At 33.3% G+C, this 15810-nt stretch overlaps 1 protein-coding gene across 9 annotated transcripts in view; it reads left to right on the forward strand.

Annotated features, from left to right (window-relative positions):
- The window catches only part of ANKRD17 (ankyrin repeat domain 17), a 155420-nt gene that overhangs the window by 64836 nt on the left and 74774 nt on the right, over nucleotides 1-15810 (forward strand). For all 9 annotated transcript variants that reach the window (XM_072748797.1, XM_072748795.1, XM_072748796.1 and 6 more), the window contains exon 2: nucleotides 10418-10571. In XM_072748797.1, coding sequence (XP_072604898.1) covers nucleotides 10418-10571 — 154 coding nt within the window. The remainder of the gene's footprint in view (nucleotides 1-10417; nucleotides 10572-15810) is intronic.

The raw sequence follows: 15810 nt of genomic DNA on the forward strand, positions 1-15810 counted from the left end.
CTCAGTACTTTCTTTATTCCCTTTCTTGTATATGTTGTATGATACTCTATACAACTGCTGAATTTTCTTTTCTAATGATGTGTTTCGTTAAGATTTTGTTTAGTTATTTTGCTTTTCCTGTTCAGGTTTGCTACTACGGTTATTTATGCTTATGAGCTAGGGAGTCTCCCATCTTTTTTCTGGGCTTCGTAAATAATATAATAATGATTTGTTCCTTCTAAAAGATAGATCTATGACTACCCTTAAGATTTCTTCTGTTAATACATTCTGTTTCTACCGTTTCTTGAAAACCATCCATTTTGTTTAGACTTTTCCTATTACTTAAAATTTGGCTTAGTTTTCTGATTTTAGTGACTCATGTTTTTTTCTCTCATTTTCTATAATCAGACTTGTCAAGGGCTTGTCTCTTTCATGCTAGACTTCCCCATGAAGCAGTTACTGGTTTTATTAATTACTTCTGTATCTCTTCTCAATTTCTTCATTTCATTATTATAAATTATATTGATTTATTTTGACTTGGATTTTATTTTTGAAGATTTTTGTTTTATGTATTTTTAATCTAAAGCTCTAAGTTTTTCTTTAAGGACAAGTATGGCCAAATTTCATAGGAAATTTCATATGCTTACAATTTTAATTTTTATTTTCCCTGTATTCTGAGAGTAAATTAGTAGGCTTTTTTTTTCTTTTTAAATTTCTAAGTAGAGTATTATTTTATTGTTAAATTTTAGTTTCTCTTAGCTTTATTGACCAAGAATATAACTTGTATTTTTTTTTAATCTTTTGAGATTTTTCCTTTGTTTTAAAGTATGGTCAGGCTTTTGTTTGCTGTAAAAGACTATTCTCTGTTCATGATATACTATACTATTTTGATATATAAGTATAGTTCATGAAAGAATCTATTTCTGAATCCTCCATATCCTTGTGTAATCTACTTGCTCTCCTCATTTTCTGGCATAGGTATGTGAAATGTTTCCAGCTAAGTTGTGTGAATTTTCCAGGTGCTTTTATTTCCAGTATTTTTACTTTATATATTTCATTGTTATATTGTTAGGTATATAAAATTTTGGCTCTTACACATTCTGGTTATTAAATCTATTATCATGATAAAATACCTTTTTCTCAAGGTATTTTCTCAAGATATTTCTCAAGGCTTTTTGCCTTGAGTTCCGTGACTGGTATTAAATAGCACCCTTGACCACGTTTGCTTTTTCATGCTTCTGTTTTTAGCCTTATGACTAAAAATTTTAGGTCTTCTGTTATGATAGAGTATAGTAGAAGGGGTTCTTTTCCTTTTTTTTTTTTAATTTTAAATCTTAATCTGCGTGCCATATTTTCAAATAAGAGTAGTTTTCCTACTTGCTTTTATAGTAACTTGGTTTTTTGGTCTTTCTTTGGTCATTTTACTAACTTTGGAGGTTATCGTGAAGATGTCTTTTCCTATAGTTATCACTGCCCCCTGCTGCCCCCACCTGCTACCCCTTGTCTTTAGCTGAAATTTTTTTTTCTTTAGCTGAATTTATTGAATTTTCTTTGCTTCCTAGCCACTTTAAAAACTATGTGTTTTATTTCTCTTTTTCAGCAGGCATTGAATTGAAGTAAACCGTTTCTTTAGTTGATTTCCTTGCTGAACATAGGCTTATAGCATTATATTATTCAATCTTGGCTTTCCTGTTTTTTAAACTGATATTTTAGTAATATGTTTATGTTATAATATGTTTTTACTTTTCTAACTTAAGGAATCATTTATTAACAACTACTTGAGATGATAAAGATGGGTTGTATTATACTAGTTTCTTTTCCAGCTGCTTTTCCAAGGCTATCCTTTTCTTGGATTCATCCTTTTCTTGGATTCATTTTTGTTGTGAAGGCCTACATCCTCTAAATTCAGAAATATTTGTGGTTTTTAAAATCCTTAATTTGCTTACTTATCTAAAATTATTTTATTTTACCATTTAGAATTTTACTTTCAAAATAATTGTACTTTAGAATTTTAGTTGCACAGTTGTCTTCTAGCATCAATATACTCATATTGGGGAATCTGATATCAATCTGATTTTTAATTCTCTTATTAACTGCTCACATTACAAACTTTCTACACTTTATGTCCTTGGAATGCTCAAATTCCACCAAGTTATGACTCTATATTTGTATCTGAGAATGAGTTTTGTATATCTGCATATGCATTTTAAAGCTATCTCATAAGAATCATTTTATTCTGAGCTGTTTTTATGATAATTGATGAATAATGGTAAATCTAGAAACAAGTTACATTTGTAATTTATCATATTATTGGTAGCTAGAGTTTGGGTAAATCTTTTTAAATCTGTAACCTTAATTCTGTTATAGAAAAACCACTTACAAACTCTAGATGTGGGAATTCCATACAATTTTACTTACTTTAAACATTCATAATTTGTTCCCTTTATAAAGTTTATAATTAATGTTAAAAATTTTTATATTGAATGATAATTTCACACTGAGTTGTTGTAGGCAGATAAGTACTTTGAAGCTTAAGAAAAAAGGCATATTTTGTGTGAACTCTGTGAGAACAGTGCCATGTTAACTATTGTTTTGCTGGTTTTTAACACATTCCTACATCTTAATTAAAAATTATTGGATGAGTAGATGAGTATGAATGAAGGAATGCAGAAATCAGTAGATTTTTTTGAAAGCTGAATTTACTTTTAATCAGGTTCAGTTTAGTTGAACCTCAGGATACTGACACCATGAGGATTCATATTATTAATTGATATTCTTTTTACAAGAAAACTTTAAGTGGCTTTTATGTTATTTTATGGGATCCCTGGGTGGCGCAGCGGTTTGGCGCCTGCCTTTGGCCCAGGGCGCGATCCTGGAGACCCGGGATCGAATCCCACGTCGGGCTCCCAGTGCATGGAGCCTGCTTCTCCCTCTGCCTGTGTCTCTGCCTCTCTCTCTCTTTCTCTCTGTGACTATCATAAATAAATAAAAATTTTTTAAAAAATTTATTTTATGTTATTTTATTTCACTGTTACATAGATCACTGTTCAGTAGGACTGTACTGAAGGTTTTATTTTAATAGTACAGAAAAAACAAATCCAAATGTATTAATTTTGGAGTACTTTACTTTTTTAAGATTTATAACATGTTAGCTAAAATTTACCCTATTTAAGACTACAGAAAATATGGATCAAGGAAATTTTATTAGGTTTTGGGTTAAGGTACAAAAGAGAAGAAACTATTATTTCTTTGAATTAGATTTACATAGCCTGTTCTGAATATCACTGAATAAGTGACAATACTTAAGTTATGTAATTCAGTCCATGGTGATGACCTCAACTCAGATCATTCTAATGAAACTTTATTTTTGGTAGGTGAAACAGTATAAGTTATGATCTGTGTCTTTAAAACCCACTGTTTGTCATTGAAAAGATAAAGTTGGTCATAAAAATCAAATACTGACATTTACTAAATGTAAAAATCATACACAATATAAAACGTTTATCATAAACATTGTTTTGGAGGGATTGTTCTGCATTGACTGGATTAAGACATCTTCAGATTTTAAGTATGATGAATTTTGAAGATACTCTGTTTTCTTGGAGCAAGTGTGAGAATTCCTTGCTATTCTAAAAAACATTTGTAATATAATCATGACCTAGATTATCTTTCTTGAAATATCAACTTGAAATTCAGATTACCAGCTTTAAGTTGAATGATAAATGGACAGGGTAATTTTCAGAACAACAAAAGGAGGAACTAGTGAATAGGGATGGGATGTAAGATGGGGAATGTTAAAGGTCAAGAAGTCCAAATTCTGGAGTGGCTAGCATTCTCATTTTTTAAAGTATGCTTATCTTCAGAGACTGACTCTTTTTTTCTCATCCTTACCTTCCATAATCTTTCATTTGATGTGTTGAAGTAAGTAAGTTACAAATTGATTCTTTGTCTCTGTTGTCACATATGTATAAAACCATCTTTCACATGATCTCTAATTGTGTTTCCAAAAATTGACTGTTGGGGGAGTCTGAGGGCTGTCTATTACACATCCCACTCTTGATTTCGGCTCTGGTCTTGATCTAGGGGTTATGAGTTCAAGCCTGGAGTTGGGCTCCACACCCCTACCCCTCACCCCTGTACTCAAGCATCTTTCTCTCAAATACATTTTTTTTAAAAAAACTGATTATTTAGCTTAATACTTAAATCCTTCAGTAACCTATCATATAAATTCTGAGCTCAGCACAATATTGAAAGGCCATATCTTTCTTAAAAGCATTATTCTATTTACCATTCTCATTCGGAACTGTTTTTTTCCTTTTTCTATACAATCACTATATTAGGTCTATTTAGTACTGTTTCTCAGTCTTCTTTGGTATAGTTAGTTCTTCGCACATAGGGTTGCCTTTCCATATTGTATATTTGTAGAAGGCATTGATTATAATAAAATCATTTTTGTATTTCCTTTCTTCCTTGGCTGCCCGACTGCTTCTTGCACATTGTATGTTATTGGTAGTGAATATTTTTAAGCTGAATATTGTTAAATTTACTAAATATTGTTAAATTTGTAAATATTTGATGTCTCAATCAGAATATATCTTTATCCTTTGAAATAAATGCCAGTTTATTACAAGATGGACTGCTCTTTAATACAGCAGTGATGGGACGCCTGGGTGGCTCAGCGGTTGAGCATCTGCCTTTGGCTCAGGGCATGATCCCTAATCCTGTGATCGGGTCCCACGTCGGGCTCCTTGCATGGAGCCTGCTTCTCCTCCCTCTGCCTGTGTCTCTGCCTCTCTCTCTATGTCTCTCATAAATAAATAAATAAAATCTTAAAAAAAAACTTTTAATACAGCAGTGATAATTTATGTTTTGATAGGGAGTTAGTTTGAAATGTAATGCTGATGTTCACAGTTGGCCCAGACAGCCCTACGTTTCTAAACTTTTATATGACTTTGTGTTTTACTATAGAAGGTTTGGAAGTACCATTAATGGCATAAGCATTTCCTTTAGCCCTGACCTTTGTTAAAAGACCTTGGTTTTCATTGTTGATTGTGTTAAGTTTATTTTGGGAAGAAAGTAAAAGAATTTTAATTATTTGTTAATCTGAATAAATAGTATTACTGTTAAATAATGATTTTTTTTAAACAAAAGCAACCTCTGTAGGAAAACATCACCTGTAATCCTTAAAAACCAAAAAGATTTAACTTGCACAAAAGCAGATAAAGTGTGATAAAGCCACTATAAATCTTTTTCTCAGATTCAACATTATCAAGAATTTGCCACACAACTTTGTTTTCCTGAAATGTTTTATGGCACATTTATGACTCTATTACTGTATATGGCAGTATGCATCTCTAAAAGAAAAGAGCAACCTAACCAGAATAATTCCTTTATACTATCTAAAACCCAGTTCATATTCAAATTTCTTCACTTGTCTTAAAAATTTCATGTAAGGTCTATATAATTTTGCTAGATATGTCTTTGGTGTCTCTTTAATTTAGAGCAGTTCTTCCCTTTTACTCTTTTTTTTTTTTTTAAATATATTCTACATTTTAGTTATGTCTGTTTTTTCCTATTTAACTTTGTGGTTCTCAATTTATCACCCTCCAGGGTCTTTTGTTCATTTCTATTTTACCTCCAAGGGGATATTTGGCAATGTTAGGAGGTTTTTTGGTGTCACAACCTGTGAAGAGTTGCTACTGGCTCTAGTGGGTAGAGGCCAGGGATGCTGCTAAACATCTGAAATATACAGGGCAACCCACAACCAAGAAATTATCCAATCCGAAATGTCAGTAGTGCTAAGATTGAGAAACACTGATTTAAATTGTTCCTAATACTTGCCTTATTAATTTTTATAAACTGTAAATTATTTCTAAGGGCTCTGTTAGGTTATTTTCAGAGCAACAAGAATACTTCATAGACATACTATGTATTTTATGCTGCATAAATCAGAGGCTTCAGTGCTTGTTTGTTTGTTTATTTATTTATTTATTTATTTGGACAGTAGGTTCAAACATTGTCCCTAAATATAGAGTTTGAAGTCATCTTTTTTAGAGCAGAGTGGGAAGAAAAAAAAAAAAAACCTTTTTATTCCAGCATGGAATCTTCTAGTAGAAAGGATATTGAACTAATTAATTAATTAGATAACTAGTCTCCTTAATACTAGATTTTTAGAAACCTACTATTTAAATAACAGACCTGTCCTTCTGTTTTCTCATCTGTAACAATGAGCTGAAGCTGGTGATTTCTAAGGTCCTTGCATTTTGATGGTTCTTTATATTAGAAAAGAATTTGATGTGCAAGCACCATTTCACAAAATACCCATCTAGTGAAAACAATACTTCCAAAAGAGTCTAATTATAAGTTGTCATGCTTTGAATCAGTGCTAACGTTGATAGGTTATTTTCCTTAAGGATTACATTTAATAAGGACATACCTTTCCCTCTGTCTCTCTCTTTTCATGGAAATTATTTTTACATTTCATTTAAAGAAAACATTTCAGAATATTTATGTGAATTTTTTATTCTCACCATTTTTAATGTTCTAGAACTTCGCTGTGGTTCAAAATGAAATTCTTTTTTTCTGTACAAATGTAATAAAAATGACTATGGTTTCAAGGGGAAAACACATTTTAGGATTTAATCTGAATTATCTTAGCTCAGGACCTGGTAGGGCAGGATATGCTCGTCACTTAGTTGGCCTATGAATAAAAGATTATTTTTGTGTTTTTATGAGTACATGTCCTTATGTTGGTCTCTCTTCATTTGTCCTATAATGTAGTACAAGAATCTTTCCAGTTGGGGAAAGAGGAATTGGTGTTAATTAGGAAGTTCTCTTCTACTTCCTCTTCCTTACAGCTTTTTCCCCCGTCCCTTTACCTTCTACACTTTTTACCCCATAATAATGTTTATTTATACACATACTTTGGCTGTCTTATTGAAGAAGTAAGTTCCTAGATAGTAGAGTTGATTTTGCACTACTAGCAAACTGTAATACCTCTTGTATAAGGACTGTTTGCCAAGGATGGGCATTTTGCCTTACCTGCCACTTAGTGTTGTTCTGTTACTTAATGTATGATTTTTCACTATCTGTAAGATATACCTTTAAATTTATGTTTTATAACTACCTCTCCCTTCCCCAAACACACTGTGTAGCCTTTTAGAATCTGAAAAGATAGAATCTCCAAACCATCATTTATTCACTCAACCTGCGTTTCCATGGAGTTTAGAAAGGCAGTAAATATTATAATAAATCATATATGACAAATTTATGAAAAAAACTATGTAGAATAAAGGTCTAGAGATGGCTAAGAGACTTGCTTAGGTCTCACAGATAGCATCTGAACCCATAATGGTACCATGGTCTTTAGATCCTCCCAGTGTCCTTGAAATTAATTTCTTCATTAATATCAAACTGGGGGTGGAGGAGATAGAAATCCATTCTTGTTCTTTTCTTTCATCCCAACACCTTTTTAAAAAAACTGTATAGAATTTCATAGTCATTTGAATTTACTGTTTTTAACTTACCAGGATTTTTACAAAGTAAGATGGATAACTTTTGTGGAAAAGTTTGAAATCAATTAAGAAAACATATTCCTGTAATTAATATCCCTCATGAAGAGATTGAGGTGCATTTTTCTTAATAAATTTTCATCAGGCTCAGTTAGGATACAGTGTGGCATGGGGAGACTTTATGTCGGAAAACCACTTTTGATTGTAATTTAATACCTCTTGTGATGTAACTTCTAACTTTCTAACCTTTCCTACAGTACATACTCTGTTCTAGTAAAAGAAATATGCTTGTCTACCAGTGCCACATTCTTTCTTCTGTTGTCTTACATAAATTAATTTGGTCAAAACTCTTCATATTTATCTTTCTGTATGCAGTGTTGTCCTTGAACAGTTTTAAATACCTCTGATCTATACTTTTGACTCGGCCCTTAACCATGCCTTGCTCTTAGAGATTTTGTTTTCTAAAACTCTAGTCTGAAATATTATTTAATTTTTCATTAATTTTTCATTTATTTTACCTATGTACCTTTGTTTTCTTTCTTTTGTTGTCTCCCATTGGATTGGAAAACTGTAGATATTTTCACAGGGAAAATTTCACTGGGAAGCAACTTTTTCTTTAAAAAGACTTATCTTTTGGACTTTTGTTGGGAGATAAGAAGACATGGTTTTTATTTTACTATAATTTTGAATCACAGCTTGCTATTGCCAACTCATGTCCCAAAGGTTTACTTATTTTTTTGAAGATGTATTTATTTCTTTGAGAGAGAGAAAATGAGAGCAGGGGAAGGGACAAAGGGAGAGGGAGAGAAGCAAGACTCTCCACTAAGCTCACTGAGCCCAAGTGGGGCTCAGTCACCCTAACCAGAAACCATGACCTGAGCTGAAACTATGGTCAGACACTCAACTGACTCAACCACCCGGGCGCCCCCTTCTTCTTTAAGATTTATTTATTCCTGAGGTATACTTCTTAACGTATGAGACCTATGCTACTACCTTAAAGGACAACTTAAAACTAAAAAGAATATATTCTTGTGTTTTTCCCCTAACTCCGTCATTTTAACAGTTGTTATTGATGAGTTAAAGTTAATATACTGCAAAATTTTGTGAAATTTTTCAAATATTTGCAGATTATTTTTAGAGGATTCAGTGTCTATTTGTATTTGAAATATTAGAAATCTGAAATTATGTTGAACTATGCTAGTGCAATGGAAATTTGGAGAGAAACCTATTATTTCCTCCGAGATTTAACATTCAGTATTAAATACGTGTTGGTTATTAAATATGTGTTGGTTAAATACAGCAGTTGTTCCTAGGTTCTAGATAAGGTACTAGATAAGTGACTTTCAAAGATGAAATGGCTCAAAATTTCTGATAATACTTAAATATTTATTCCTTAAGGTTTTTTTTTTAATTTAGGTACTAGGTATGAGCATAGTGTTCTAGGTTAATAATTACTTTTATATCTATTTTAGTTATTAGTGTTAGAAGTACTTAGATTTGTGAAGTAAATTTCATCTAAAATAGTGATAGTTTATATAATAATTATCAACTTTTTATCAAGCAAACAGGAAAGAATATATCTTCATATTTATTTGTAAGTAGCACCATAATAAGGGATATCACAATAAAACTTTTCCCCGTGTCTTAGGTGTTTGCTATGTTCTAATTCTTTAATTGAATATTTTTGTAATTGAATCTGGTTTATGTTACTATATTACTGGTTCTCAGTGAATGGTCCACATGCCCCTCAGGGTCCCAGAGACCATTTCAGGATATCCAAGGGGTCAAAACCAATTCACCACAATACTGAGATGTTATTTGCTTCTTTTATTGTGTTGATATTTGCACTGATGATATAAAAACAATGGTAGGTAAAACTGCTGGCCCCATAATCAAGGCCATGGCACCAAATTGTACTAGTGTCATTGTATTCTTCAATTCTGCAGTCTCATGATTAAAAAAAAAAAAGCCAACTTCACCTTAGGAATAATCTTGATAAATAAATATTAATATTATGAAATCCCCACTTTAAAATACATGTCCTTTTAATATTACCATGTGTGACAAAATGGAAAGTATATGGAAAGCATCTCTGAGGTTCTTTTTGTGGGGTTTTTTTTTTTTTGAGATGCAAGGTGAATTAGCCATTCTTTTTTTTTTTCCTTTCACGAAATGTTATTGTTACTAGAAAATATACCTGACATACACACTACACTTATCAAACTTGAATATTTGGCAAATGTTCTCATCAGAAATGATGTAAATGAGCTTGTCATTTTAAGAAAAATGATTGGCTGTATTTGTTGCCAATGATAAAATTAAGCTTTCAAGCACAAATTAGAATTTTAATTTTGTATTTGCCTGAGTACTTAAAAACTTCTGTGATGAAACCAGTGGTGACATGAACAAATGTAATTTTTTGATACTGTAGTTTGATTTCTTAATATTGTAAATATTAAGAAATTTAACCCTTATCTGAAGTTCTTGAGAGCACAGTACTTTATAAGTGTATAAAAAGGGTCCTGAGAGCAAAATATTTAAGAATAGCTGATTTAGGTCTTCTAGTAATGACAGAGATTTCAGAGTGTAATCATTAACCTCATTGTTCCCCCTGTCTCACCCTCATCCCACCAAATTAAAATAAAAAAAATACATAATTTCAGTTAAAAAAAAAGAGGGGTGACTATGTTGCATATGAGTAGCACTTTCTTAAATTCTTGTACAAATGTAATTTTCTCCTTTACATAGTGGGCTTATCTATTGCATTGACTTCATTTAGAACTGCATTGTATTTATCATGGTATTTGCATTAAAATATTTTTTCTTTCCTCTTTTTCTTCTGTTTACTTCTCTTACCATTTTTCCTTTCTCCTTTCATTCCTCCCTTCCTTCCTTTTTTTTTTTTTTTTTTTGTATTTGTTTTCTAGGTGGAGTCTTTCATTTTGGATCAGGATGATTTGGAAAATCCAATGCTGGAAACGGCTTCCAAGTTGCTCTTGTCAGGTACTGCTGATGGTGCAGACCTCAGGACTGTAGATCCAGAAACACAAGCTAGACTAGAAGCTTTACTAGAAGCTGCAGGTAAATCTGTTGACCTTACATATGTAATTAGACTATCTAATTTTCTAAAGTTACATATACATCTAATAAAGACTACTGTGATTAGGGGCTCCTGGCTGGCTCAGTTGTTAGAGCATACAACTTGATCTCGGTCGGGGTCATATGTTCCAGCCCAACATTGGGTATAGAGTTTACTCAACAAAAAAACTACTGTGATTATGAATGTAAGAACTTGGGCATTTAGTATAATACTATTCATAGAGAGGTTAATGGATTGCTTTCTAGAGAATTACCTAGAGTCTTTCATTAAAGCATATTTTCATTACCCAAGTAAAATCCACATATTGCTGTCAACCTTACGAAGAGAGATTTCTCATATAGTTGATTTTTAGTCCCACATTCCATATTTGTGAATATGCCTACTTGATAATGTGTATGCATACCCTAAAATTAGTACTCTCAGCATTTTCTCAGTCTTTCATAGAAATGCACAGAATGGTGAAAAATTTGAATTGTCCTACACACTTGTTCCCTGCTGAATGAAATAAAGTGAAGCTCTATCATTTTGTTTTAGTTCTCATAATGTAAACGAGTGCCCCTTTCCCAGTCTACTAAGAGCCAATTTTTCACATTTTTGTGTCTTTTGTTGGTGATTTCATTGTTTATAATGGTCCCCAAGTAAAATGTGAAAGTGCTGTCTAGTGTTCCTACACATGAGAAGGTAGTGATGTGCCTTGTGGAAAAAGTACGTATGTTAGATAAGTTTCTTCAGCATGGGTTAGAGTGCTGTTAACCCTGAGTTCAATGTTAATAAATCAATATAATAAATAAGGTCATCTTTAAACAAAAACATACATAAGATGGTATTTGGTTAATGCAAATGTTGTGTGACCAGAGGCTCAGGAACCTAGACCTCTGTTTTTCCTAGGAGCAATGGTTCGGTAATCATTAATTCAGTGTTTCCAGTGACTTTATAGAATGTAATTACCATGAATCATGAGAATTGACTGCATATAATTTCCCCTCTTTTTTCATAGACTAGGTCTTGAAACCTTATAAAGTGAATCATTGTATTTTTGTAAAGTGTGGATCATTGTTATACTATATATATAGTATAATAAATATATTAAGACATAATATATACATAAATATATAAATATATATTTATATATATTATGGACATAAATATATTAAGAATATTAATTGATCATTCTTTTAGCACCCTGATTTGTTACATAGTGCAAATATCATGCATGTAAACTGCTACTTTATTATAGCATAAAATCAACCTACTACTATCCTTTCAATAAATACCTTGTAACACCAGCATCTAAATATTTGAAGGACTTGTTAAATGTGATTTCTATCCTGAATAAAATTCTAGAATGGATTTTTAAAGGAATCTTGACCAAATACAAATGAGAACATAGTAAGGTAGATGCAATATTCTATCCTTGAGTATAGAAAACTATTTGTACCAAATAGTAGATACAGAATTTAGCATTTGCCAGAATCTGGTATTGCTGTAGAAGTTTATGTGAGAGAAATGAGGATTTTTGAAAATGTATCATAAGAGGAAAAGAATGCTTTCCCTGAAGATGAGAAAACTCAGGCTGAATATAAGAGGGATATTTGTTTTTGTACCCTCAAGAGGTGGAACCAGGTTAAAAATTGCTACATGAAAGTAGACTTCAACTGAAAGTTGAAGGTAGAGTTTGGAGGTAGAGTTCCTTTTCACAAGATGCTAGTAGTTGCCCCATTTTCTCATTTCTGTGTTTATTCCCATTTTTTTTCTGTTTCTTCTACAGTAGGTAACAAAGTAGCCTCCTGCTCCCTCCCTCCTTTCCTTATCTTTTTCTCACTTCTCTTTCTCCTTTCTTTTTTAAATGAAAAATGTTACATACAGGTACAGAGGGATACCCATCATCCAGCTTTAATAGCCATCAATCAGTAGTGTATGGGCAATCTTGTTTCATCTTTACTTGTTACTACCCAGCTGATGCCCCACCCCCCAAGTTAAAGTAAACTAAGCATTTTATAATTTCATATATAAATACTCCAGTATAAGGGCACATGGGTGGCTCAGTCACTTGAGTGTCTAACTCTTGATTTCAGCTCAGGACATGATCTCAGGGTCCTGAGATCAAGCCCTGCGTGGGGCTCTGCATTCAGTCAGCTTGTCCCTCTCCTTCTGCTCCACCTCCAGCCCCCCAGCCGGTCTGGTGTGTATGCTCTATCAAATAAATAAATAAATAACATACATACATACATACATACATACATACCGATATATTTCAAATTAAGAACTATTTTTTAAAGATGTATATTCTTTTTTAGATGAGAGAGCGTGAGCACGTGAGCAAGTGCATGGTGGGAGGGGCAGAGGAAGAGAGAAAAATGAAACTTAAGTCTTACAGAGGGCTTGATCTCTCCACCCAGATAGAAATCATGACCTGACTGGAAATCAAGAATTGGTTGCTTAACCAACTGTACGACTCAGGCATCCCAAGAACTTTAAAAAAATAAACATAACCATAATACCATTGCATAGCAAATAATAACAATAATAATAATAATTCCTTAATATTGTCAAATATCCTGTCAGTGTTTAAATTTCCCCAATTTTATTTCATAATGGTCTTTTTTGAAAGGTCACTTTATTTTTATTTATCTATTTTTAGAGAGAGAGGGAGGGATAGGGGGAGAGAGAGAGAGAGAAAGGGGGGAGACAAAGGGTGAGGGAAAGAGAGAATCTTAAGCAGGTTCCATGCCCTGGGGCTTGATCTCACCATCTTGAGATTATGACCTGTGGTGAAATTGAGAATAGGTTGCTTAACTGACTGAGCCACTCAAGCACCCCATAATGGTCTTTTTGTAGTGAGTTTATTTGAACTAGGATCCACAAAAGTTTCCCATTTATTAAGTTTTTTATTTTTTTAAGGATATTTATTTATTTTAGAGAAAGTGTGGAGGGTAGGGGAAGGGGCAGAGGGAAAGAATCTTCAAGAAGACTTCCCAATGAGCCAGTGCCTCCTTGGGGCTTGATTTCACCACCCATGAGATCATGACCTGAGCTGAAACCAGGAGTCTGATGCTTAACTGATTGAGCCACCCAGACACCCCTAAGTTTTTAATTTTAATTCCAGTAGTTAACATTACAGCATCATATATTAGTTTCAGATGTACAATACAGCGATTCAGCAGTTCTGTACATATTCATACTCATCATGATAAGTGTACTCTTTAATCCCCATCACCTATTTCATATTTATATATTTTTATATGTAAGTTTGACATTTTTCATCTTAATTATTAGTGTGTCTTTTAATCATAAGTTTCCTTCTTTTTCCCCCACTTGTTGAAGAAATTGATTCATTTGTCCCACTTTATCAGTTTGGCTGGTTGCACCCCTCTGTATTTCCTGTAAATCAGAATTCAGACCCAGATAATGGCCAGAGTCAGATTCATTTTGTTTTTGGCAAGAATAGTCACTAATGGTATATATATTTCCTGTGTGTCACAGAACTACTCTTGACAGTTTCTCTTTCTGTGGTGTTGAGATTGATCATGGTTTAAGTATCCTGAGAAAGGACGCTTGAGAAGTAAAAGTCTTTGATGCTATCTGAAAATACCTTTGATACTATCCTCATACTTGATAGTTTGACCAGGTATAGAATTCTAGCTTAAAAATCTCTTTTTAGACTATTGAAATTATTTCTCCATTATTTTCTTTTCTGGTGTTTGCAGTTCAGAAAGTTAACACCACACTTTATAGTAGTCTCTCACCTTTGCAGCTTTTCCTTTCTCATCCTTCTCCATAGCATTAGAATTTGGGGCATTTTTGGGCAGCCCAGGTGGCTCAGTGGTTTAGCGCCACCTTCCACCCAGGGCGTAATCCTGGAGACCCAGGATCAAGTCCCATGTCAGGCTCCCTGCATGGAGCCTGCTTCTCCCTCTGCCTGTTTCTCTCTCTCTCTCTCTCTCTCTCTCTCTCTCTCTCTCTGTCTCTAATAAATAAAAAATCTTTTTTTTAAAAAATAAAGAATTTGGGGCATTTTAAAATTTTGCTCACATTTTGAATATTTTTGGCTGTCCTTTACATTTCAGATTTTCTTCAAATGTCTAGTGAATCCTGGCTTTTTTTGTAGTCAGCAATGTTATAAAAAGCTAAAATGGAAGGTATATGTGCATGTTTTGTTGCATGTTTTGTTTATATATTATAAATTATAAACATTATATAATTAGTTTCCAATTTTTTATAAACATAGGACATGATACAGCATCCACTTACTATCACTGGGGTTTTGTAAAAGACATTTGGGCACAATGTGTGGCTAGATTCTCTTGCCCAGGGTCTCATGGGCTGAAATCAAGGTATCTGGTGAGTTTAGTTCTCATCTCTAGGCTGAAAGAGAAAATCTGCTTTCAGGTTTATTTAGTTGGTAACAGAATTCAGTTCCTTGGAGTTACAGGACTGAGATCCTGATTTCTTATGGACTGTCAGCTTGGGCTGCTTTTACCTTCTTGAGGTTGCCCACATTCATTGGCATGTGGCCCCCTCCGTCTCTAAGCCAGCACAGTAGAATTCTAATGCTTTGAATCTCTAACTTCCTTTTCTCCAATTAGCCAAATAAATCTAAGTTTTTCATAGTCTCATGTGATAAGGTCAAGCTCACCCAGATAATAGTACTGTCTTCAGGTCACCTGAACCATATAATGTAACCAGATTGTAGGGATAAAAGCTAGTTAATTCCTGATCCCAAGGATTATATAGAGTGAGTACAACAGAGCTGGGTAAACTTGGTAACATTTTAGAATTCCTTAAGTACACTGATTGTGTAGAGAACTTTCTTTCTTTGAGAACTCTCCAAACGTCAGTGTCTCAGTCTTTTCTCTGGGGCTTTTCAATTTCTTGAGAGACTTATATACCAGTTTTTGTCCAGTGAGTGATAAACCTATGGTTTGGGAGCTTAGAGTGGGAGGGGGTTAAGGATATCCCTGTTTATCATGCATACATTCACTTAATCCTCATTTCCTTTTCGTATATCATCTCTCTCTCATCAGTATCCAATGACTACTAATCCTGGGCCTTTCTGGTTTGGTTTCTATAGAAAATAATCATCTGGCTGTGCAGTGTGGGAATGGAGTCTTCAAGTATCTGACTGCTCCTCACAGATGTTCAGCTAGTCTCTCTGTTTTCTGACCCAAACTTCACCCCTATATCTGGTACCTATAATTTCTGAGCCCTTTTGGGCTGATC

The sequence above is a fragment of the Vulpes vulpes genome, chromosome 2 (genome assembly GCF_048418805.1).
Source record: "Vulpes vulpes isolate BD-2025 chromosome 2, VulVul3, whole genome shotgun sequence".
Classification (NCBI taxonomy): Eukaryota; Metazoa; Chordata; class Mammalia; order Carnivora; family Canidae; genus Vulpes; species Vulpes vulpes.